At 37.0% G+C, this 23,379-nt stretch overlaps 1 protein-coding gene across 1 annotated transcript; it reads left to right on the top strand.

Moving 5' to 3' along the window:
• The first annotated feature begins 383 nt into the window (after nucleotides 1-383).
• Nucleotides 384-22,080, top strand: LOC135319388 (serine/arginine repetitive matrix protein 2-like). The gene is made up of 13 exons (XM_064479351.1): nucleotides 384-411; nucleotides 500-1,956; nucleotides 3,454-3,529; nucleotides 3,811-3,930; nucleotides 4,036-4,117; nucleotides 5,408-5,473; nucleotides 6,272-6,335; nucleotides 7,655-7,722; nucleotides 9,685-9,886; nucleotides 11,165-11,272; nucleotides 13,139-13,253; nucleotides 13,639-13,701; nucleotides 15,566-22,080. The coding sequence occupies exons 1-3, from the start codon at nucleotides 384-386 to the stop codon at nucleotides 3,460-3,462; spliced, it is 1,494 nt and encodes a 497-aa protein (XP_064335421.1). The 3' UTR covers nucleotides 3,463-3,529; nucleotides 3,811-3,930; nucleotides 4,036-4,117; nucleotides 5,408-5,473; nucleotides 6,272-6,335; nucleotides 7,655-7,722; nucleotides 9,685-9,886; nucleotides 11,165-11,272; nucleotides 13,139-13,253; nucleotides 13,639-13,701; nucleotides 15,566-22,080.
• The last annotated feature ends 1,299 nt before the right edge of the window (nucleotides 22,081-23,379 follow it).

The following is a 23,379-nucleotide window of genomic DNA, read 5'->3' as shown; positions in this document are numbered from 1 at the left end:
ATGATCCAACTTGGAATAAATATTTCCATATTTCTATGAAAAATTGTGAATGAATTTAACGATAGTATGTTATTCCTTAACATTTTTCATAATATACAGTATATGTACTTACAACTTTATACTGTGAACTTAATTGTTTAATATCTACCTTCATGCATGGAAGAGTTTTTATGTTATTATAAAGCATACTTTAATAATGTGATAAAGGAGAATTACATGGTGTTAAGAAATTATGTTAATGTAATGGGCTTTATGAATTCACAAATTAGCTGAGCACTGAGAGTGATTGGAATTAGATAGGCAAATCTCTTGAGGGGAGTAGGGCATTGATGTGTAAAAGATTATTTCTGAGAGTGAGAATAGCATGTGTATGGCCCTGTAGCATGAGGGAACATAGTAAGTACGAGGATTGTAAGACGTATATCTATGGTAATGATCATGAAGGTGAACAAGGAGTGATTTGAGGCAACTAACAAGGGTAAGGCCAAATATATAACAGTCAGCATATTACAGCAGGCTGTCCGGCGAGCCGGCCCTCCGCCCGCGCCGCGGGGTGGGCAAGCGCCCCGCGGGGGTCTCGGGCTCCCAGCCCACTGCCCCGCCTCCCTGCCACCCGCTAGGCGTCGTCCGGGGACGCCCCTCGCCGAGAGAGACCCTCAATCACAAGTCACCCCGCCCTCCCCACCCTCCTCGCCGTGCCACGCAACCCCGCCCCCGAACCGCCCTCCCGATCTCCGTGCAGTACCCCTCGCCCCTCGCCGGGAAGAATGCAGTGACTCCAGCAGCCCTGGCGTCTCTTTGGGCCCAAGGGGCGGGCGCGGCAGCCATTGGCGGAGGCCGCTGCCTCCGGCTGTCAATCCCGCGGCACGGCCCCGCCCCACCGGCGGAGCGTGGCAGGACGCAGGGCCGCGGGGGCTGTCGGGACGGCTCCAAGATGGCCGCGCGCTTGGGGTCCGCACCTGCTGGCGGCCCCGAGCCCCGTTCACTGCCACCGCTGCTGACCAGAGCCGCCGGTCGGCCCGGCGACTCCGGGGGCTGACCCCGCGGGGCGGGAGGCCGCCATGGCGACCCTGGAAAAGCTGGCGAAGGCCTTCGAGTCCCTCAAGTCCTTCCAGCGGCCGCCACCGCCGCCGCCTCAGCCGGCACCGCAACCGCCGCCGCCTCAGCCCTCTCAGCCGGACCCGCGGCCTCAACCGCCACCGCCGCCCGCCCAGCCCCCTCAGCCGGCACCGCGGCCTCAACCGCCACCGCCGCCCGCCCAGCCCCCTCAGCCGGCACCGCAGCCGTCGCCGCCTCAGCCGGTACCGCCGCCGCCTCAGCCCCTTCAGCCGGCACCGCAGCCGCCGCAGCCTCAGCCCCCTCAGCCGGCACCGCAGCCGACGCCGCCTCAGCCGGTACCGCCGCCGCCTCAGCCCCTTCAGCCGGCACCGCAGCCGCCGCCGCCTCAGCCGTCTCAGCCGCCGCCGCCTCAGCCGGTACCGCCGCCTCAGCCGGTACCGCCGCCGCCGCCGCCTCAGCCGGTACCGCCGCCGCTGCAGCCCCCTCAGACGGCACGGCCGCCGCCGCCGCCTCAGCCCCTTCAGCCGGTACCGCCGCCGCCTCAGCCCTCTCAGCCGGTACCGCTGCCTCAGCCGGTACCGCCGCCGCCTCAGCCCCTTCAGCCGGCACCGCAGCCGCCGCCGCCTCAGCCGGTACCGCCGCCTCAGCCGGTACCGCCGCCTCAGCCGGTACCGCCGCCGCTGCAGCCCCCTCAGACGGCACGGCCGCCGCCGCCGCCTCAGCCCCTTCAGCCGGTACCGCCGCCGCCTCAGCCCTCTCAGCCGGTACCGCTGCCTCAGCCGGTACCGCCGCCGCCTCAGCCCCTTCAGCCAGTACCGCCGCCGCCTCAGCCGGCACCGCAGCCTCAACCGCCACCGCCGCCCGCCCAGCCGTGGGTCAGGAGCCGCTGCACAGAAGGTGAGTCCCTGCGGGCCCCTCCCCAGCCCTGCGCGGGTCTCCGTCCCTCCCTTGGCCTCCCCTGTAGGCCCCTGAAGGCCCCGAGGCGGTCCGGGCCCTAGGCCTCTGCTTTCCAGGCTGCGAAACTCGGGAAGGAACGGGGCTGTGTTGTGATCCGAGGCCGCGCGTCCCGTTCAGCTTCTTCTAGGCCACTCCCACCCCTCTCCTCCTCCGGGCCAGGTGTAACATTTTGTCTTCCCTTTTCAACTGACGGTTTAAAACAGTGTTTCAGATAACTGTCAAAACACTATGCATGCAAAACCCTAGGTTAACTTAAGGGAAGGAGTAGGAGAGAAGGGGGAAAGGAGCGAAGTTCACCGGTCACTTCTGTGGGGGTGGGTTAGATGGTCACAGGGGTGAACGCTTAACTGCTACATGGCCCCCTGCACTTACCATCATAGTCGTTACTGTTACTAACCCCGGACAGCACTGGTGTTAAGGAGGCATGACCACGGAACAGGTGCTCATTGAGCTTAATTTTACACAAACAGTAAGATTTCCAAGGAATCAAGACAGGCAGTAAACGCCAGCTGCAGAGGACAGCTTGTGCAGGGTTGGGAAACAGCATGGCATGATCAGAACTTTAGTTTGACTGGCTTGAAATGTAGAGGGAAAGGGAAACTTCACACTGATGAATCAGAGAGGAGATAGCTGTTTTTATTAAACTAAAATGGTTAAATGAGACTTGTTGGTTAATGATTTGCCTTAGCAATGTGAATTTGGATTCTGCAAGTATTTTATAAGTTCTGTAAGAAGCTTGTTTTAAAATTTCAGAACTCTTAACGTATTAGAAGTTCAGTTTTATTTTATAAGAATTTTTTTTAAAAAGTCTTTATTTAACTCAACTAGAATGGAGTTCCTTTAACATAGGAGACTTTATTATCTCATGTATTAATACCCGCTAGAGGTACACAATGACAAATGTGATTTATAAACAGACACATACAGACACAAGTAAAACAGAGCATGTAGCTTCAGTAACAGTTTAAGAGAAAAGTCAGAAACAGAAATTTTCCCTGGTCAAAATATCAAAAAAAGCACCTGGGGCTTATATCCCTTAATTGACTTGAGCTCTAAATGGACAAATACACATTTTTTTAAAAAAAAATTGCTAAGAGCAAGATTCTTTTTCACGTTGAATAATAATTTTGAAGTTTAAATAAATACCAACAATAGAGCTATGAGGGAGGAAAAATATAAAATACTGATTTTTTTTTTTAACTTCACCGTAAGGTGCATTCTTAAATACATAGGAGAGAACTGTCATGATTTGCGCAACTCACTTGCAAATAGTTCAACAGTATTAACGATGATTGAATTTAGGTGGTGGGCATATGGGAATTTATCATCCTATTAAACAGTTTTCTGTACTTCTGAGACTTAAAACAAAACATTGAAAGGAACCTGTTAGACATAATGCTGTATGTGAAGTAATTTGTTCCCTTTGTGAAATTCTAGGAAGGTTAAAATAACATCAAGAAAATCACAAGCATTTACGATGTAATCAGAACTACCTGAGGATCTGTGAAACTTGGTGAGTTGGTGAATTTTTTAAAATGTCTTAAAACATTTTGTTTTTACAAAGATTACAGGAGTAAGAGAAGATAAATTTTAATAAACTCTTAATATTTTTTTCCTGGTTGATGTGATATAATTAAATGTGGGGAAAAAAAGGTAAATTCTAAAAGGAGACACTACCTTGATGGTTTTCTATGGAGGAAACTCAAGCAGGAGGAAGTTTAATTTAAAAACATAAATTACTGCTCTTTGTAATACATTCTAAGTTGTCATTCTTTTGAATGCCTTCCTTTCCAGACAGGTGTGTTATTCTGGGAGATCATCAGGACTTCTGGGTATTTGGAGGTATTGACCTAACCAGTGGAACTGCTGATTTATAAGAAGTTGTCCAGAATTTTGGAAAACTGATTAGTAGAGGTAAATAATGTTTCCTTGGCAAGTGATGACAGAAAGTTACTTGAGTGAATTTTCCTTTGTTTTTAGGCAGATGTACCTAACCATGTATGTTAACAATGATTACAGGCTGGAGACCGAGAAGAACTACCATTTTTGCCGGCTGGGATGAAGAAAAAATTGGACTTCTGGGTTCCACAAATGGGCTGAGGTAACTAAGACAGAAAACGTATCTTCTTGGTCAACATGTAACTCAGGGTAATCACAGATGTGTTCCATTACCTGATATTGTTTTAATTTGGATAAATACTCAAGAAAATTTAAGAAATAGAGTTTGTTTTTGCTTTTACATCAGTTTGGCAAAACAGAACAACCTCTTAATTATTAAGTACAAACCAATTTTTTCATTATTTTTAAAATATTTTAGTTTCTGTTTATATTTGTTTTGTGATAAGTAAAATCTGTAAGCTCAGAAAATAGTCAAACCTAGGAAGCTGCTTCTGACAAGTGAATTAGCTTATTGAAAATCTGATATAGATCCTTGGCATTAATTTTCAAGTTTTTACAGTTTCCTTGGATTTCTTCTATCTAGGAAAACAACATGCTCTTTTAAGATGACTATGATTATAGTCTCTCCTTTATGGATTCCATACTAAATTGTAACCATACGTATATGTTACCATTTACAAAAGTGCCTGATTGGGAAGTATAATACATTGATTTTGTAAATTGAATTACTCTAAAATTTCAAGGATTTACTTTTAATTCAATTATGATTAATTTTCATTTGTCACTGGCTCTTAATGCTTTATTTTAAAGTGTCTCTCATAGGCCCCCTTCTTTCATCTTCTTCCCTTAGGCTCTCTGTCCAGTAACTCTAAGTTCTTACATGTTCAAGGTAGGCTTGTGTATTTTTTTAAAGGCAGGTGCACCAAAAAGCACTTTCCTGTGACTATCCTCTGTTTTGTTCATCATTTATGAGTCCAAATTTTATAGAATTGGTTTAAAGAATATCATATCTTTCTTATCATTGTGTCTGGTTTTTAAAATGCTTTCCTTCTGACTCATTTCCGCATACTTTAAAATAATAATATGAATCAAATAAGTATGGGAATAAAATCACAGTTACTTGTATCGCATTTGATTCCATTTATATTGCAAAGTCTTATTATTATGTTGGTGTTATGAACATGCATTTCATTATACACTTATTTACATGAATCAGATCTTATTCATTAAGGTCATTTACTTTTAGAAATATGTAATTTCTTGTGAATACATGTATATAGAAATACATGTGTCTTTCTATAATTTAAGCAGCTTAGAATACAGACAAAATAAATCCAAGATACAAGATAATATGCCTTGCATTAATTTAAATTCATTTGAGTTAAAAGACAATTTGAATATTGTTTCCCATTTTCTACTAGCTTCTTGATCATATTCAGCAGCACATTTACCTTTACATAAAGTTAAGAAATCTTTTTTATTTCTACTGTAGCTCTGTCATAATGGAAACTCTGCAGTAGAATCAGCTGTCATCTATCCCATGTGGCCAAGTGCAGAGGTGAGAATTCTCATTTGTGGGATGACCACTCACAGCTTTAAATGTTTTTACTGTAACTGCTCTTATAAGGTAGCAAGCTAGAGAGAGAGAGAGAAACAGAGAGAAGAAAAGAGCTCTCTCCGCATATTCCCATGTGTATGATGGCATTAGTCTTCTTCTGCTGTATTTTTCTAGAATGTGTGTGCGTGTGTGCATGTATGTGTGAGAGAGAAATGTCTTGTCTTTGTCCTAATAGCCACTCTTCTCTCCCTCTAGTTTTTTCTCTATCCTCCCCTCCTTTTTCTTTTTCATCAATATCTTCTCTTTCAAAAAATTCTTGATAAATCAAATTTCCAACTTCCTCACTTTTAATATGGTAAAGTTACTTGGATCCCCAACGTCAAGGGATCTCATACTTTAATGTCTGTAAGGATTGCCAGGGACACCTTTTAAAAATACAGATTTCCAGGCCTTACTTTGAGCAGTTCTCTTCCAGTAGATCCAGGGTGAGGCTGAGCATCTCCGAGCCTTACCCCTTCATATTATGGTGCAGGGGATCAGGGACAGTTTTCCTCTGGGTCTCCCTGCTGTTGCTATGAACAGTGGCTACAGCATCACTAATATTTTTCTTTCTTGTTTTAATTGCATTAATATTAAGCAGTTAATGGCATTTTCTTAAAATTATGGTCAAAGGCATAGGCATTTGATTTATAATGGTATCTGCAAACCACTCTTTTACTGAATTAATTTGTTTGTTTTGCTTGTATTTCCACAATTGTAAATGCCATGAGTTAAGTGACTGCTTTGCTTCAACTACAGGAGAATGTGAAAACACTCCAGGAGAGAGAGGTTGCATATATCAATGCAGACTCATACACAGAAGGTAAATTTTATTTCAGATTGTCATTAAATAGTATACCAGTATTTAAGTCTATCAACTCCAACTCATAAACTAGGATTATCCTCTTTCTATGAGATGCCTCAATAATACCTCCATTTCTCCATTTTACCAGAGAGAACATTATTATGATTCAAATGAATCAGTATGATTCATAACTAAGCTATTGATCCTAATTTCTTTAGTATATTTACCATTGGCCTATCTTGGATTACTACTTAAAACTTTAGTACTTTTGACATTCTTCCTGTGGAGCTATTTTTAAAAGTTGGGCTAAAGTATTTCATACAGAAATAGTTCCTGTATGTATTGGAACAACTCTGAAATAAGCACCCACTACAGACTTCCTTTTGACCCTGACATGTGGAATGTGCATCTGTAGGCTTTCATCGTGTTATGGTCATTTCTAGGTAAGTGTCACAGGACACATGTTAGTTACTGACACGCTCTAGTTTAATGTCTTGATATTGAATTGAATGAATGAATAAAAATGTGAACATTATGGCCTTACCACTTCCTTTGCCAAAGACCCCTAGGTACTGCTGCCGTAATGAGCAATGGCCCTTACTGTTACTGCAGGAGCTGCGGCCTTAGCAGCAGAGTCTGCCTCTGCAGTCTCCTATCCCGAGTGTGTGCTGCAGCCTCTCTGGCTCCTGAAGAGTTATTTCCACCTTGTGTTTTAGTTTTAGCCAGACTGTCTGTCTGTCTATTTATCTACCTACCTATCTATCTATTCTAAAATTTTATTTATTTGTTTTTACTGAAGTACATTTGATTTGTAATATTAGTTTCAGGTGTACAGCGAAGTTACACAGTTATATACATATACATATACATTGTTTTTAGATTCTTTTCCATTATAGATTATAAGATACTGAATATAATTCCCTGTGCTATACAGTAGGTCCTTGTTGTTTATCTGTTTCATATATAATAGTGTATATCTGTTAGTCCTGAACTCCTAACATCTCTCTTCCCTTCCCCTTTTCCCCTTGGGTGACCATAGTTTCTTTTCTATGTCGTGAATGTATTTCTGGTTTGTAAATAAGTTCATTTGTATCATTTTTTTGTTTGTTTACATTCCACATATAAGTGATATAATTTGATATTTGCCTTTCTCTGTCTGACATACTTCACTGAATATGATAATCTGTAGGGTCCAACCTATTTTTAATTCTCCAGGAATGATGCCTTCAATTTGAAATCTGTTATATCTTGTTTATAATTAGAAAATAAAGTTAGAATTAAATACAGGCTTGAAGTCCATTTGGAGGTATTAAAATACTCTCTTATTTATTTTGCAGGCAATTATACTCTCAGAGTTGACTGTACACCCCTTCTTTTCCAGTTGGTATATAAACTGACAAAAGAGGTATGTAAGTAGATCTGTCATAATGTTTTTTGATGAGTGGATAAATCAATAACTTTTGTTTTCTAAATTACTAAAATTTAAACTGGTGACAGACATAGCTGATTTGTATAAATAACAAATCAGAATGAGCTTTAATACACTACTTATGTGACATAACTATGAGAACAGTAGTGCTAGTCTCTGTTCTAGTAATAGTTCCTAATAATTGTATACATTTGTTAAAATGTGCAGGGTCTATTGTTTCATGGGGCAGAGTCTCTTTGATATAACAGAAAGAATACTGAGCTGGGATGGGGAAGCCTTGGCTGTGAAGATTGCCTTGGCTATTCATTCATTCAGTCATTCATTCAGCAAGTATTTATTGTGTGGTTACTATGTATCAGGTCCTATGAAATGAATTCTAGCAGCTACAGTGATAAAAGCACAAGGTTTCTGAATCCAAATACTTTATAATCTAGATAGGCCACAGACCTGTAAATGAGGACTCATACTTCACTTGAATATTGGATACTATATACAGTGGAGGACAGTTGTGGAAGAGAGAAGTTAAAACCCTGGGGTAGCTGGTGAGGTTGGAAAGCATTAGAAGGTGTTTACAGAAGGATTAGTGGTTAGGCTGTAAAATGGAAGGATGTGAAAGTGGGGAGAAGGTTTCTCCTCAGAGGACACAGGACCTAATAAAGACATGGATGTGTGAAAGAACTTTTCCTGACCTCTGGGTAATGCAATATAACCTAAATGTAAGGTGTTGGTGAAAAAGCTGGCAAGAAATGGGGCCTGACACATAGGCCTAAGTGTTCATAAATCTGGTGATGGAGAAATTAAAGAATCTTTAACAAGGTTGTATATTATCATTTTTATTCATTAGAAAAATTACTCTGTATCAGTGCAGTGAATAGGTTAAGCTGTAGTAAGTCTAAAAGCAAAATGGAAATAATTCCACATAATTATTTAGCGCAGAGGAATTTATAAATACTAGTTATTGATGTAAAAAGTACTCTGAAAATGCTAATGCACTCTGAATCTCTAAAAATTATGTGATCTACTCATTGAGTATATGTGTGCTTCATTTAAATAACCCCCCATTATAGAATTTAACTGTAAAAATATTTCTTTCAAGTAGGTATCACTTAGATGACAGTGGGAAGTAGATGTCACATCTCTGTGGTCCTGTTTCCCAATCGCCCTTCATCTTGCCCTGTCCTTTTCACTGTTAGTGTCTTTAACATCTCATCCTCCCAAGTGAGCATCCTCCCATGCCCATCACAACTCCCACCATACTGGGAAGCTTAGGTCCTTGATCCTTTTATTGAAATGTCCCATAAAAACATCTTATCTAAAAGCATGCTGTAAAGACAACCCTTGTTGGGGAATCCTTCTCAGGAGATACATTTACACTCTGTCCTACAGAGGAGGCTCCTGCCTTTATAGGAGGGGTAGTAAGAATTTTAGGGCCAAGAAGGAGAAGCTTAGGTCTATCCCCTTTGTACATTTATTTAATAAGTATTAAATGTGTAAGTGGTTACCATAGTGACAGGATAACTCAAACATAGATTCTGCTATTAGTGTGTTACCTGTGTAGCCAGGAGAGACTATGATCAGGAATTTTCAAATCCAAGATAGAGGTTAAAATCACCAAAGTGAATACAGATAAAAGTGTGGGAAGCAAAAAATAAATATCTTAGTTTATTATTTTACATGTTGGAATTAAACAGCCTGCTTAATGGGAAATTGCAAGTTTTTTTCCCATTTTAAAGCCTCTTTTATGTTAATTTGAATTTAATTTTCATGCCACTTTATATACAATATATTTGTCTTTCAGAGTTTTTGTTTTAGGTAGTTTTTTATTAACAGTTTAACTGGGAAATTAAAATGTATCTTTAGAAGTTACATTATCAGGATGAACTAATTAATTGTCCAGAAGAGAAGAGTGAGATTTTATAATCTTGTTTGATTTGTTAGTGGAAGAATGAGACATCATTCATCTGGAGAAATGCTATTGGTTGCTGAGGGCTCAATCCCGAACTGGATGATTTGATTTAGAGACATTTGGCCCATTGGCTTCACCACCAATTTGTCCATCTCTGAGTGAAGGTGGGAATCCTATTTTCTACAAATGTTCTTTGCTAAACACGTGAGCCTTGTTCCACCTTTGGAGCCTTGTGTAAGTTGGTTTACCTTTCTGCACCTGAATATTCTCATATATAAAATCGGTTTGACCAAGAAAATAATTATGAAACTGCTCCAGTGTGGTGCCTCAGCATCTGGTGCAAGGTCAGGGTGGTGGACACTGAATAGGCAAAGCTCTAGCTTCCACACATGACCCCACCTCTTCCTCAACTGAGTAGTGTCTGTTGTATTTCTTTTATATAGAAGAAGGTTCCACTGCTGTATCCTTCCCCCACCCTTAAAAAATTAAGAAACCACTGGACTAGACCACCTCTAAGGTCCCCACTTAGCTCTAAACTTTTCACTACTATATATATATATATAGTATATATATATATTAAATGAGGTTTACAAGGAGTAGTTGTGGCTGATAATCACAAAAACTGTATTTGAAATCTGAAAGCTTGGGTTCTGCTTCTGATTCAGACCTTTTTAAAAAAATTTCTTACTTTTAGCAAGTCATTTAACTACTTCTTAGCTTCAGTTTTCTGCTCTTTGAGGGCACAGAATTAGATTCTTGAAATAGTCTGTATTCTTCAGGTTTCTAGTGTGTTTTAGAAATATTTGTTAGGGGAGCTAGAACAGACAGGGCTTCCACTTCAGCAGTGCAGTTATGTTTTTACCTTTTTAGAATTAGAGATTGAGAAATCATTTCATTTGAAAACAAAATGATTCCATTTATTTTTTATGAAAAGTTTAAAATCCACAGGATTAGATTATAAATTGCCCTTTATTTCTGAAATTTAATATATTTATTTATACAGATTAAGTGGTACAATGAAGACTGCAGTACAGAATTTCTTTCTCTTATAGTGTGTTAGTTTTCTTTGCTTCACGAAGGAGCTGTATGAAGCTTGTTAATAACAACACAGTATATCTTTGATAGAGTTCAACTTTTCTTCTTTTTTCCTTTTTCTTCTTAGTCTTTCCAAATTAGGATAATTGTGGTCTCTGACTTTTTTCCAGTTACATTTTTAAAATATACTTTTATTTTTTACATTCTACAATCACTTTAGACTTTTGGAATTAATATAAGATAGAGACAGGTAGGCAGACAAAACCAAACACTAAATGATAGTATTTTCTTCTAGGAAGTTAAATTTTGGTTATAATTTTGCCAGGGGGCGAAAAAAAAACTTCCTAAGACAGTGGAAACTACTGATAACTTTTAAAAACTAAGTCAGTTTATGCGAGTCATGCCTCCTTTCATAAGCATGTCATTATTAACAGGAAGTTTGTTGGCTGTGATTTATTCTGTGTTCCTATTTTACAGGTTTATTTAACGCTTTTGGTGAAAATCATGACAGCCACATAGATTTTAAGGAGATATCCTGTGGGTTATCAGCTTGTTGCAGAGGACCTCTGGCTGAAAGACAGAAATGTAAGTGAGTTAAACATCACAAAATTTGGAAGCTATACAGAGAAAAAAATTAGCATCCATTCATGTAAAAAATCATCTGATTAAAGCTTGAATTTTCATCCCTTTGGCAAATAGCAATCTCTTGCTGAGGTTTTACTGAGGTCAGTGTAAAGGTTCAATCATCTGTTCTTTTTTACTGTGGAGTAATTTAAGATCTTTGTTATTAATAATGGTTGATTTTCCAGATGAATGTACAATTCATGATAAATGAACTACATCATTCATGATGTGTTTGAAAATGTTAAGCATATAGAAAATATTTTCTGGTAGTCTATATAGAAAATTTGTCTTGCTTAACTTGAATTCCAACTTATTTTCTAGCACTGTGTATATTGATATTTTATTAGCAAAATTAAATTTATGATAAAACAATTTTATTAAATACTAAATTTATCTTTTAAACCTAGCTAAAATATTATAGCATAATTTATAAGCATATTACATTAATAAATCTTAAACATATTTGGTTAGGAAAATGCAGCAGTTTACATTTAATTGGAACCTAATTCTTATATATTCACTAGGGTCATTATCTCTGCATCTTTGTAAAATACAGCTTCACAAATACTGCATATTTTGGGTATGATACTTAATAGTTCAATATTCTTTAGTAATGTTGTACTGTGATGCACTCAGTTAATTTAATAGCATAATTGTTACACGGGTGTGTGAAGTAGATAATTATTTAATCTTAAAACTTTAGATTTCTTTTATCTTCCCTGATAGTATACCATTACTCTAACCTGGCTTTGTGATAGATTATTTGTTCACATTAAAGTTCTGGTATTAAAGAGGCTGAAGTCTTTGTTTCTCAATTGAGGTTAATTATTGTCTTAAATTTTTTTTTAAATTTATTTTTTGCCAGTGGACTAGTGGAAGTTAACCAACTAGACTAACTAGCAATTTTGCTGATATTGATGTTAATTAGCCAAGTGCTGATATTTTGGATTTTTAGCTTGTTGTATATAAACTTCATTGAAGATTTGAAATTGTTAGGCAAAAATATTGGGTGCACATTAATTACATTGGAGAGACAAAATCTTTATACAGTCATCTCTCATTATCTGCTGAGGATTGGTTCTGAGACCCCCTCAGATACCAAATCCATGGATGCTCAAGTCCTTATGTAAAATGGCATAGTATTTGCATATAACCTATGCACATCATCCTGTATACTTTAAATCATCTCTAGGTTACTTGTAATACCTAATACAATGTAGTTATTTGTAAATACAATGTAAATGATATGTAAATAGTTGTCAGTGCATAGCAAATTCAAGTTTTGCTTTTGAGAACTTTCTGGGAAAGTTATATATATATATATATTTTTATATATATATATTGTTTTGATCTATTGTTTATACCTGTGAATGCAGAACCAATGGATACAGGGGGCTGACTGTACCAGCTTTTTGTTGATTCTTAATGTAGATGGAATATTTTCAGCATTGTAAGAATCAACTCTGAAGTGATCAGTTTTAAATATTAGAAATTAATTTAAAAGCTTGAATTACCTTCTCAAAATCTGTGAGATATTGTATAGTAACTTGGCCCTTTTTCAGTTTGCAAGAAATTTAACTTTAGATTTAGGTGAAGGATAGAGTTCTTTAAGCTGGCTAATGCTATAAGGAGAGAGACTTGTGAAGTGTACAGGAATTCCTACAAGTTCAAAGGACTTTAAGGGCACAGTGTCCTCCAAATAAGAACTTAATCCAGAATGTAGTTGTTTGAGGAACTAAGTAATTTTACTAGGGCAGCTTGTAATAAAATGTATTATACTTCAGAATATGAAAGTAATTTCTCTCCATAAGAGTTCCTTTTCTTTAGTTTGCTTCAAGGTATTTGATGTTGACGGTGATGGAGTTCTTTCTAGGGTTGAACTGAGAGACACGTGGTTGCACATTTAGAGGTCTGGAAGGACAACTGCACCGATGATACCCTGGTAAAGTCTGATTGCATACATCTTCTTGCATGTAAACTTCCAACAGGAACATAGAGTGAAGAATTTTTTAAAAGAGGTTGAGAAAAAGATTTCTTACTACTTCTAGGTTCTATATTATGCTACTCAAAATATTCATAGCCAAAGATGCAAAATTGGGAAGAGAATTTGCCTTAGAAAATTTAATTAACTGAATGTATTATGTAAAAAAAAATGAAACCACTGGAAAATTGTCATAAATTTTTAAGGTAAACAAGCAATCTATTTCTGTAATTAAAAAAAAAAAAAAGAAAAACCTTGACCGAAAATACTTTATACTTCAGCTACTGGCTAATAAAAATGATACCTTCTCTATCCTAACTACTGATTTGGGTTTCTGGTTTTAAAGGAATTACTTGTGGATCTATCCTACATTGTGGAAGACACATAGAATGCACATGACACCACAAAGGTGAGTCTAGCAGAGACTAATTTATTCTTTTCTAAAAATACATTATATTCTGAATTGGTGTACATACCTTACATATACATACTTGAATCTCTTCTACATCATCCCTGCTAAATGCTTATTTGGACCTGTGGTTACAATACCTCCAAGTTGTCCCTAAGGAAAGCCCATTCCACCTTTAAACAACTCCATTAAGTGTTATTTACATAAAAACATTATATTTTATAAGCTAGGCATTTTATAAAAGTTAAGTAGAGACAGCCCTTGCCATCTGTAGTTTATAATCTTTACTTCTCCTATTTTGATACATTATGGTAAGACAAAACTTATATTGAGCAAAAGAAGCCACAGAATAAAAGAACACATTGTACAATTCAATTTATATGAAGTTCTAGAACAGAGACAGAACTAATGTTAATAAATGTTAAAATAGTGATTTTGGAGATGGGTGATTTAACTGGGAAGGACCATAGGATATCTGGGAGATGGAAATTATTTTTTATCTCAATCTGGGTGGTGTATATTGTTTAAAAAAATTTATTTTTCAATAATATTGGTGAGGGTCTGTCCTAAGTTCTTTAATAGCAGCCACAATAATTGTATAATAGCAGAAACGAGCATGTAATTTACAAAGAATAAAGCCTTGAATTTTTTTAGTTTCACAACATTTATTAAAGATACTATAATAGGTTTGTCTTAATGTCTATGTATCCCTGTGAAACTGAAGATAATCCATATATGTGAGACACATATGAGTTAATTTGACCCTTTCTATTCAAATGTTGACATGTACCAAGTAGCAGATGGTAGGATGTAGACCATAGTGGTCTTATACAGGCTTAGAAAAATAAGTAACATTTTTTTTAATCACAAATCCAGAAGAAATCATCATAGTCTTATTAACTGACACTCAATAGAAATAAATTACCCATATTCACTGGTGACTAGACTGTGACAATATTACCCATTATTTTGTACCATTACATTGGTATTAATATACTTTAATGGAAGTTGCATCATGAAAGCCAGTAAGTACCATCACAGTGCTTTAAAATCTTTTCTTATAATAAATGGTATTATATATTGAATGAATACATGAATATCATTAATAATAAATACTATTAAGTATCATTAAATAATAAATCATTAGATAATAAAAGTATAATTAAGTAATAAAAGCTAAGAACATTATTATTCATCTAGGATTGTTAAGGTGATTGTTTAAAACATGAAGTAAGAAACATTTGGTTATATTTTTGCCTCCCAAGAAATATTGTCTACTGTATATAAATGTAATTTTTGGTACACTTTGACACCAAAAAAAAAAATACTGCTTTACTCAACTTGTGAAAGTAATGTTAAATTTTATTTTGAGGAAATGTTAATATAGATACTCATTTATTATATATATTTAGTTCTTTTAAATCTCTTAAGAAGTCTAATAATATTGCCAGATGTTTTAAAGAAGATCTTAGAAAATTGTTAGGGTTAAAGGGCATAATCCAGAGAGTTTGGAAAAATGCTTTCAAAGTTAGTAAATAATCCTTTTTCTCTACCCAGAACCTTTTGTGGGTTCTGTTAGTAAACTTCAACTTGAACCAGAAGATACTGTGAGTTATTTCCCAGGTCTTACTGGAGGAAGATTTTTGGTGATAAATTGCCCACGTTATGACTCACTACTTCAGAGTTTGGTTACTTTTGAACTTATTTTTGCTGGCCTACTTTTAGATGAACACATAGCATCTACATTAAATCATTAGTTTTCTTTCAGGCAAATGACCATTGCAAGTTTAATAAAACAGATTTTATTCAAATAATATAAGAAAATGAAGATTTAAGATGTTCTTAAATATTGTTTCTCTTTCAGAATGGCCATCTTAACTCTAGAAGAATATCAGATCTGGAGTATGAAAAATGTTCTTGCCAATGAGTTTTTGAATCTACTTTTCCAGGTATGTTTAAGGTAAATGACAGAGACCGAGGGCAGTGGTACCAGTAGTTCTACATCTTTTCCATTATGTAGTAGTTAGACAACTAGACTACAAACCATATATTGTTGAAAGAACTGCATTAACCTGTACACCACCTGCAGATGGTAAGTTAGAGCGTGCGTGCTTCTCAGAGTCACAATGTGCATGATAGGAAAGTAGAGTATAGCTGATAATGTTTATCTTAATAACTCATGATAGAGCAGATTGTAAACACATAGAAAAGAATTTAAAATGTAAAAGCCATTATAATTTGCTATTTTTCTTTACTTTTTTTTTTTTTTAAGACCCTTCCTAACAAGTAAGGCAGTGTGGACAGAGACATAGATCATAAGTTGGCAGCTGTAAATTTTTCACAAAGTATACAATCTTTCCAGTTAGGAGGTTATTTTAGATGCAAAGCTGTTTGTTAATTTTCTTTTTTTTCTTTCTTTCTTTCTTTTTTTTCTTTTTTTTAATTTAATTCTTTAGAAGGCCCAAAAAAGATTGAAGGAGAAAGGAGGAAAGAAAAGCTGTCAGGGGTGAACATGAAATCATAAAACTTGCCAGATTTTAACTATTTTCCCAGTTAAAGTAGTTCTCTTTGCTCCAATTTAAAGAAACAACTCATAGTTTCCCATTTTTCATAGTTCTTCATAAATATATGTTGATTTAATAGTATTTTACAGGGGGGAGGGGTGTGAGTAGGGACAGACTGGAAGTTCAAGATTTGTAAATACTGACTATATATAGAATAAACAAGTTTATACTGTATAGCACAGGGAAATATATTCAAGATTTTGTAGTAGCTCATGGTGAAAAAATATGAAAACAAATATACGTATATTCATAAAGGACTGAAAAATTGTGCTGTACACCGGAAATTGACACAACATTGTAAACGGACTATAACTCAGTAAAAAAATAAAAATAAAGATAAAACTGTTAGAACACTATAAAAAAAGTAGTATTTTAGATTTTTCTTATTTTATTCTCCTTTTCTTATAAAAGCACCCCTATGAAGATCAATAAGGCTTGATATCTTTATATCTATCATGATCCTCCATTGTAAATACAGAGTAACCTGCCTGTGACACAGCTATGTTAGAATAAATGAAAGTTGAACTCTTCCTGACAGCTAATAACTAATGTATATTTAAAGCATATGAAATCTGATAAGCCTATGATACCCATTTAAATCAATCAGTTGCTCTACTGTCAGTTATCAGCCAGGATCTAAGTTGATGTCTTTATAAAACATAAATACATATAAAAATAATATAAACCTACTGTAAACAGAAATGACTTGCTTAGTAATATGAAAATGGTGCAGCTATTTTTTATCTCATTTAAAATGATGTCCTCAATTACTTTAAGTTATCATTAATTATATAAACATTTTGACCACTTAAGTTTGTGTCTGAGTCATCTTGCAGCTCTTACATAGCAAAGCATTTTGAACTTTTATATTGCCTTTCCTATTTTCTCATGCTTATCAGGGACTTGCATAGGCACTATTTTTTCTATGACTCTATAAACAGATGTATGCCTGAGATTTTCTTTTGTGTCTCAGTGTCTCTAGCATTATATTACTGACAGATTTTTTGTTGGTTATCAATCTAATTTTTTTCTTGGTATATATAGTCCTTTCAAATATATATATATGTAGTCAGTTTACACTGTTGTGTCAATTTCTGGTGTACAGCACAATGCTTCATTCATACATGAACATACATATATTAATTTTCATACTCTTTTTCACCATAAGTTACTACAAAACAGTATTGGATATAGTTCCCTGAGCTATACAGTATGAACTTGTTTATAAATTGGGAGTTTGATTTGCAGGTACTAAATATTAACATTACATTTTATGATGCTCACTTTATCCCATATTCAGACATGCTTTTAAAACTTTATGTTCACTTAATATATAAGTAAGCAGACTTACTCTAAATTGTTTTATTTTCTGTCTGTTTCTAAAATAGAATTAGCTAGTAAATTCAGTGATAAAAGCTTGAATTATACTTTTATTTTATTTGCCAAGATCCCACTCCTGGCTGACCATTTTGGGTATTTAAGTATAAAGTAAGTAAATGTCAGTAGAATTAGGAAACCATTCCTGTGGTAATATTATTTTCAGTCCTTTCAAATAAACTCAGTGCCCAATATTTTGCAGAGGAAGCATTCTAAACATGATCAGGATCTTCTATCTTGTACGTTTGTCAGAAAGTGTCAAATGTTAAACAGTTTTATAAACAGAATAGTGCACCACACTGACCCCTACCTATATCCATGCTCTAATCCTGAAATCTGTGAATATGTTATTTTACATGGCAAAGGGGATTTTGCAGATGTATCAGGTTAAGGACTCTGAGACAGGGAGATTAGCCTGGATTATCTACATGGGCCTAGTCTAACAACCGGAGTCCTTAAAAATTGAAAATCTTTCCCAGCTGTGGTCAGAAAGATATGAATTTGGAAGAGGGATTAGAAAGCTGTAAAGCTGTTAGCTTTGAAGATAGAGGAAGGGCCATGGGTAAAGAAGTGTGGGTGAACTCTAGAAGCTGAAAAAGACAAGGAAATACATTCTTCCTTTGACCTACAGAAGGGCATAGTGCTGCTGACATCTTGATTTTTAGCCAAGTGATACCTGTTCCTGACGACCTACAGAACCATAAAATAGTAAGTTTGTGTTGCTTTAAGCTGCAAAATTTGTGATAATTTGTTACAGCAGTGATAAAAATAAGTATAGGGGAGATAATCCAAATTTATGGATTGGAGGGCTCAACATTTTAAAGATGTCAGTTCCCCTTCAACTGATTCAAAGATTTATATGTGCACATCAAAATCCCCAACAGTTAATTGTTGTTACTGTTTTTTTGTAGAACTTGACAAGCTGATTCTAAATACATAGAGAAGCGTGAAGGGCCAATAGCCAAGATGATATTAAAGAACAATATTAAAGGACTTATTATAAAACAATATTGTCTATGTGATAACTACCTAAAGTTAGACATATAGACCAATGGAACAGTATTGAATTAAACCCTGTACCATACATGAACAGTAATTTTAGATAGATTATAAATCTAATAAATTTGAAACATAAAGCAAAGCATCTGGGGGAGGGTAAAGCTCAGGTGGAATGTGTGCTTAGCATGCATAAGGTCTTGGGTTCAACTCCCAGTACCTCCATTAAAATAAATAACCTAATCCCCCACCAAAATAAAGCATCTAGAAAATAGTGTAGGAGATATTTTAATGACTTTGAAGTGGCAAAGAGTTCTTAAACAGGACACAGCACTAAACATAAAAGAAGAGTTTTAAGTTGGACTTCAGTAAAATTAAGAATTATTTTTATCAAGAGATACCATTAAGAAAGTGAAAAGCTAAGCCACACGGTGGGAAAATATATTTGCTATACCTATATCCAACAAAAGACTTGTATCTAGGGCATATAAAGAACAAAAACCAGTGGAGAAAAAGGCAGAACCTCAACATTAAAATGTGCAAAAAAATTGAACAGGTGCTTCACAAAAAAAAAAAAAAAAAAAATCCAAATAAGCTATGAAAAGAGGCTGACCTGTTTAGTAATAATGGAAATATGTACTAAAACCACACTTGGAACACCATTAGACATCCTCTAGAATAGTTAGTTGTTAAGTGATATGAAGCATTGGTGAGGGCAACAAGCAATGGGGACTCTTACACATGGCCAGTGGGAATATAAATTCTTACAAATACTTTGGGAATAGGCTTTTTGAATGAAAGTTATATATGTATATGTGTGTGTATATATATGTACACACACACACATACACACACACACACACACACACACACACACCCTATTACCAAGGGTAACCCATGTGTGTACCCTTCAGAAACTTCTACATCTGAGCACCAAAGGACATCCAGAAAATTCTCATAATCACTATTTATTATAGCCCCAAATAGAAAATGACCCAAACACCTGTCAACAATAAATACATAACCATAAGTGGTGGCACATGCATACAAGTTGTATACTTTAAAGCAATAAAAATAAATATACTAGTTTACAGAAAACACTAGTGGATGAATCTTACATAATTTTGAGTGGAAAGTATGGGACCAAAAATTTCAAAAGCAAAAAAGCCAATCCATGGTGGCTGAATTTAGGATGGTGAGTCCATCAAAGGGGTGCCGTAGTATCTGGGAAAAAAACCCAAAGTGGAACAGCAATGTTCTGTTTCTTGACTGGATGAAGGTTACATAGATGTGTTTACTTTGTGAAAAATCACTGAGCTGCATACTTAAGATGTGTTCACATTTAAGCATGTATATTATATTTACATTTTTTAAAAAAATGTTTACTTGCAAAAAGATATCCAAAGCCTAAGTATTTATCAGTAGGAGGATGGATAAAACAAATGATAGTATATTCAAACAATGGAATACTATTCAACAGTAAAAAAGAATCAACTACTGATACAAGGATGAACCTCAAAAGCCTAATTTATACATTTCATTGTCAGGTAAATTTTAACTCAGAAGGTAAACAAAACTGTAAACAGGCATGTGCCCTGGGGGGAGGGGTGCTGTAGCCTTTGTCTCCTCAGACCTGTGCCATTACTGGCACATCCCGCAAGAAGAGAGGCAGGGCTCAGCCACAGCTACCATCTCCTCCTGTGCATGGTGCCCTGGCGGGGGTGGGGCTGAGGCCTGAATCTGCATGTGGGGGCTCCACAACCTCCTAGGCAGGACTGAGACTTGTTTATAGCCTGAGGCAGGGAGGATCTTTCTACCCTGACACCTCAGAGAACTTGTGCTGCCAAGAGAAACAAGGAGCTCAGATTTGGCACAGAGCGTAGGTGGGGCTGTTCCGTGGTCTTCCCCGAGCCCACCTACAGACCGCCTACCCGAGGCAGAGCAGGCAGCTGCACAGAGCAGCAGAGTGACCAGCACCAGGAGAGGGCACAGCACCTGACCACGGTGCTGGGATGGGGTGTGATCTGCCCACCTGCCTCCCCCTGAGCACAGCATCTGACTGTGGCATCAGGAGGGGGAGTGACCTGCCCACCCACTGGGTAAGAGCTCAGCTCCTGACCTAGTGTTAGGAGGGGGCACAATCTGCTAGCCAACAGCCACTGAGAGCAGCACAGATGAGGGCGCCAACAGAAGGCCTATGAAACAGCAAGCTGAGTTCGCGAAGCAGGGCGAAGACACAAAGACCTCTCGATAAAATCATTAAGGGCACACCATCTCCAGGTTAAGTAGGTAACTGATACTCCTTAAGCCACGGTGCCAGAGAGATATGAGCAATGTGAAGAAGCAGAGAAACCACTCCCAACTAAAAGATCAAGAGAAATCCCCTGAAAGCATGATCAAGGAAATAGACATTGATGGCCTACTAGATCAAGATTTCAAGAAAAGAGTGATCAAAGTACTGAAGGAACTAAAAGAAATAGGGTTTAGGGATATAAAATATGTCAAAAATGAAATAGAAACTATAGAGAAGAACCAAGTAGAATTAGTAAACTCATTGGCTGAGATGAGAGCTGACCTAAAGGCTGTGCAAAGCAGACTAGAAAATACAGAAGAACAAATAAGTGACCTAGAAGACAGGACAACAGGAAGCACCCAATCAGAACAGCTGAGAGAAAAACAAATAAAAAACAATGAAAACAATATACGGGACCTATGGGGTAATATAAAGTGTGCCAATCTATGCATAATAGGAGTTCCAGAAGGGGAAGAAAGAACAAAGGGGATTGAAAAGATATGGGAAGGACTCATGACTGAAAACTTCCCAAACCTAAAGAAGGAATCATATCCAAGCACAGGAGGCTCAGAGGGTCCCAAACAGGAAGAACCCAAACAGACCCACACCAAGGCACATCCTAATCAAGATAGTCAGAGTCAAGGATAAAGAAATGATCCTAAAGGAAGCAAGAGAAAAACAGAGTGAGTTACAAGGGAACCCCCATAAGGTTTTCAGCTGATTTCTCTACACTGTTTACAACAGCTAAGACATGGAAACAGCCTAAAATGTCCATCAACAGATGACTGGATAAAGATGTGGGATATTTATATGATGGGATACTATTCAGCCACAAAAACTGACAACATAACGCCATTTGCAGAGACATGGATGCTCCTGGAGAATGTTATTCTAGGTGGAGCAGAACAGAAAGAGAAAGAGGAATACCATATGAGATCACTCATGTGTGGAATCTTAAATATATGCAAGATCTTGTGGTAAATCACAGCAAAAAAAAAAAAAGTGACAATGAATATATGTACATTCATGTATAACTGAAAAATTGTGCTCTACACTGGAATTTGTCATAACATTGTAAAATGACTATTACTCAATAAAAAATGTTTAAAAATAAGTAAAATAAAATATAACCTTTAAAGTACTGTATAATGAGAGGTGTGATGTTCTAGTATCTGTTCTAAGAAGTACGTTAGACACACAAGAATAGCCAATGGTCAGAAAGATCACATGTTATCAGCTACCACCCCATGCAAATTAATGGCATTTAGTAGATATTCATATATGTGTGTACATATATAAAATGTGTATTAGTATATATGTAAATCAGATAAAATAATTATATTATAATCTAATGTAAAATCATATCAGCAAGCGCACTGTGCTGACATAAGTGTCTTGGTGTAAACAGATTACAATTTTTTATTGAGTTGTCATAATGGGATAATATTGTGAACCAAGTGGAAATTGTAAAAAAATGTTATCCAAAAAAAAAAAATCCTGACTACATGAAAAGATGCACAGTTACTATAAGGGCTCTCCCCTTATTTACTATCAGTGTCAGAAAGTCTCTTGGAATAAGTTAGCAGAATTAAAAACTCTAAAAAGACACAAGAATGCACTCTCTGTTAAAGAAACCAAAAGAAAAAACAAATGAATGGACAATTAAAATCCTACAGATAAAAATACCAATTTTTATGGGAAATAGCCTTAAAATAAAAATAAGGAGATTATATTCTAATTTCACTTTTTGAATAAAGATATACAAAATTTAGCTGAATACTTTCGTATTTTGCACTTATGAAGAAAAAATGTATTTGCAATGAAAAAGCAGCCATTATCCTGCCTTTTGAGTATTCTAAAGTTTTAGGTTTGAATATATTTCATCTTAAATGGTCTTAAGCACTATGCACTGGTTGGTGTTTTAAAAATACCAGTGTGTGTGGAACTTCTAAAAGTGATTCAAAAAATTTTATATTTTTGTAATAATTTAGTAACGGCCCGGATATTATTTTTAACAAGACTACTCACCATGGAATGCTGCAAGATTTTTTCAATGAGTTTATATTCACACATGTTGAAGATTGTCACTATATTATGAGAAAATGTCAACCATGGCAGTATTTTGACTTGAAAACGAGATAAGCTGAGAAGCATATTTTAAGTATAAAATAAATGATTGCACGCCTTTAAAGACAAGAAAGTAAAAGCATGATAAACTCTGACTTTGACACACTTAAAATATAAAAATTAACATAATGTGATTTTACACACTTCTCTTTAACTCTTTCAGTACTTTCTCAGCCCCTTTCCCATTACACCTGCGTCCCCGCTCCTGACCTGCGCGGTGTACACACCTCTGTTCACACGGGGAAGGGGGACCCGGGCGGTGAGGACCAGGGGCGCGGACACTCACCCGCTCCCTGCGGGCGAGGAGAATAGTCGAAGCGG

Source organism: Camelus dromedarius, chromosome 26 (assembly GCF_036321535.1).
Source record: "Camelus dromedarius isolate mCamDro1 chromosome 26, mCamDro1.pat, whole genome shotgun sequence".
Classification (NCBI taxonomy): Eukaryota; Metazoa; Chordata; class Mammalia; order Artiodactyla; family Camelidae; genus Camelus; species Camelus dromedarius.
The sequence above is the reverse complement of the archived record's forward strand: the minus strand, read 5'-3'. Positions and strand labels throughout refer to the sequence as shown.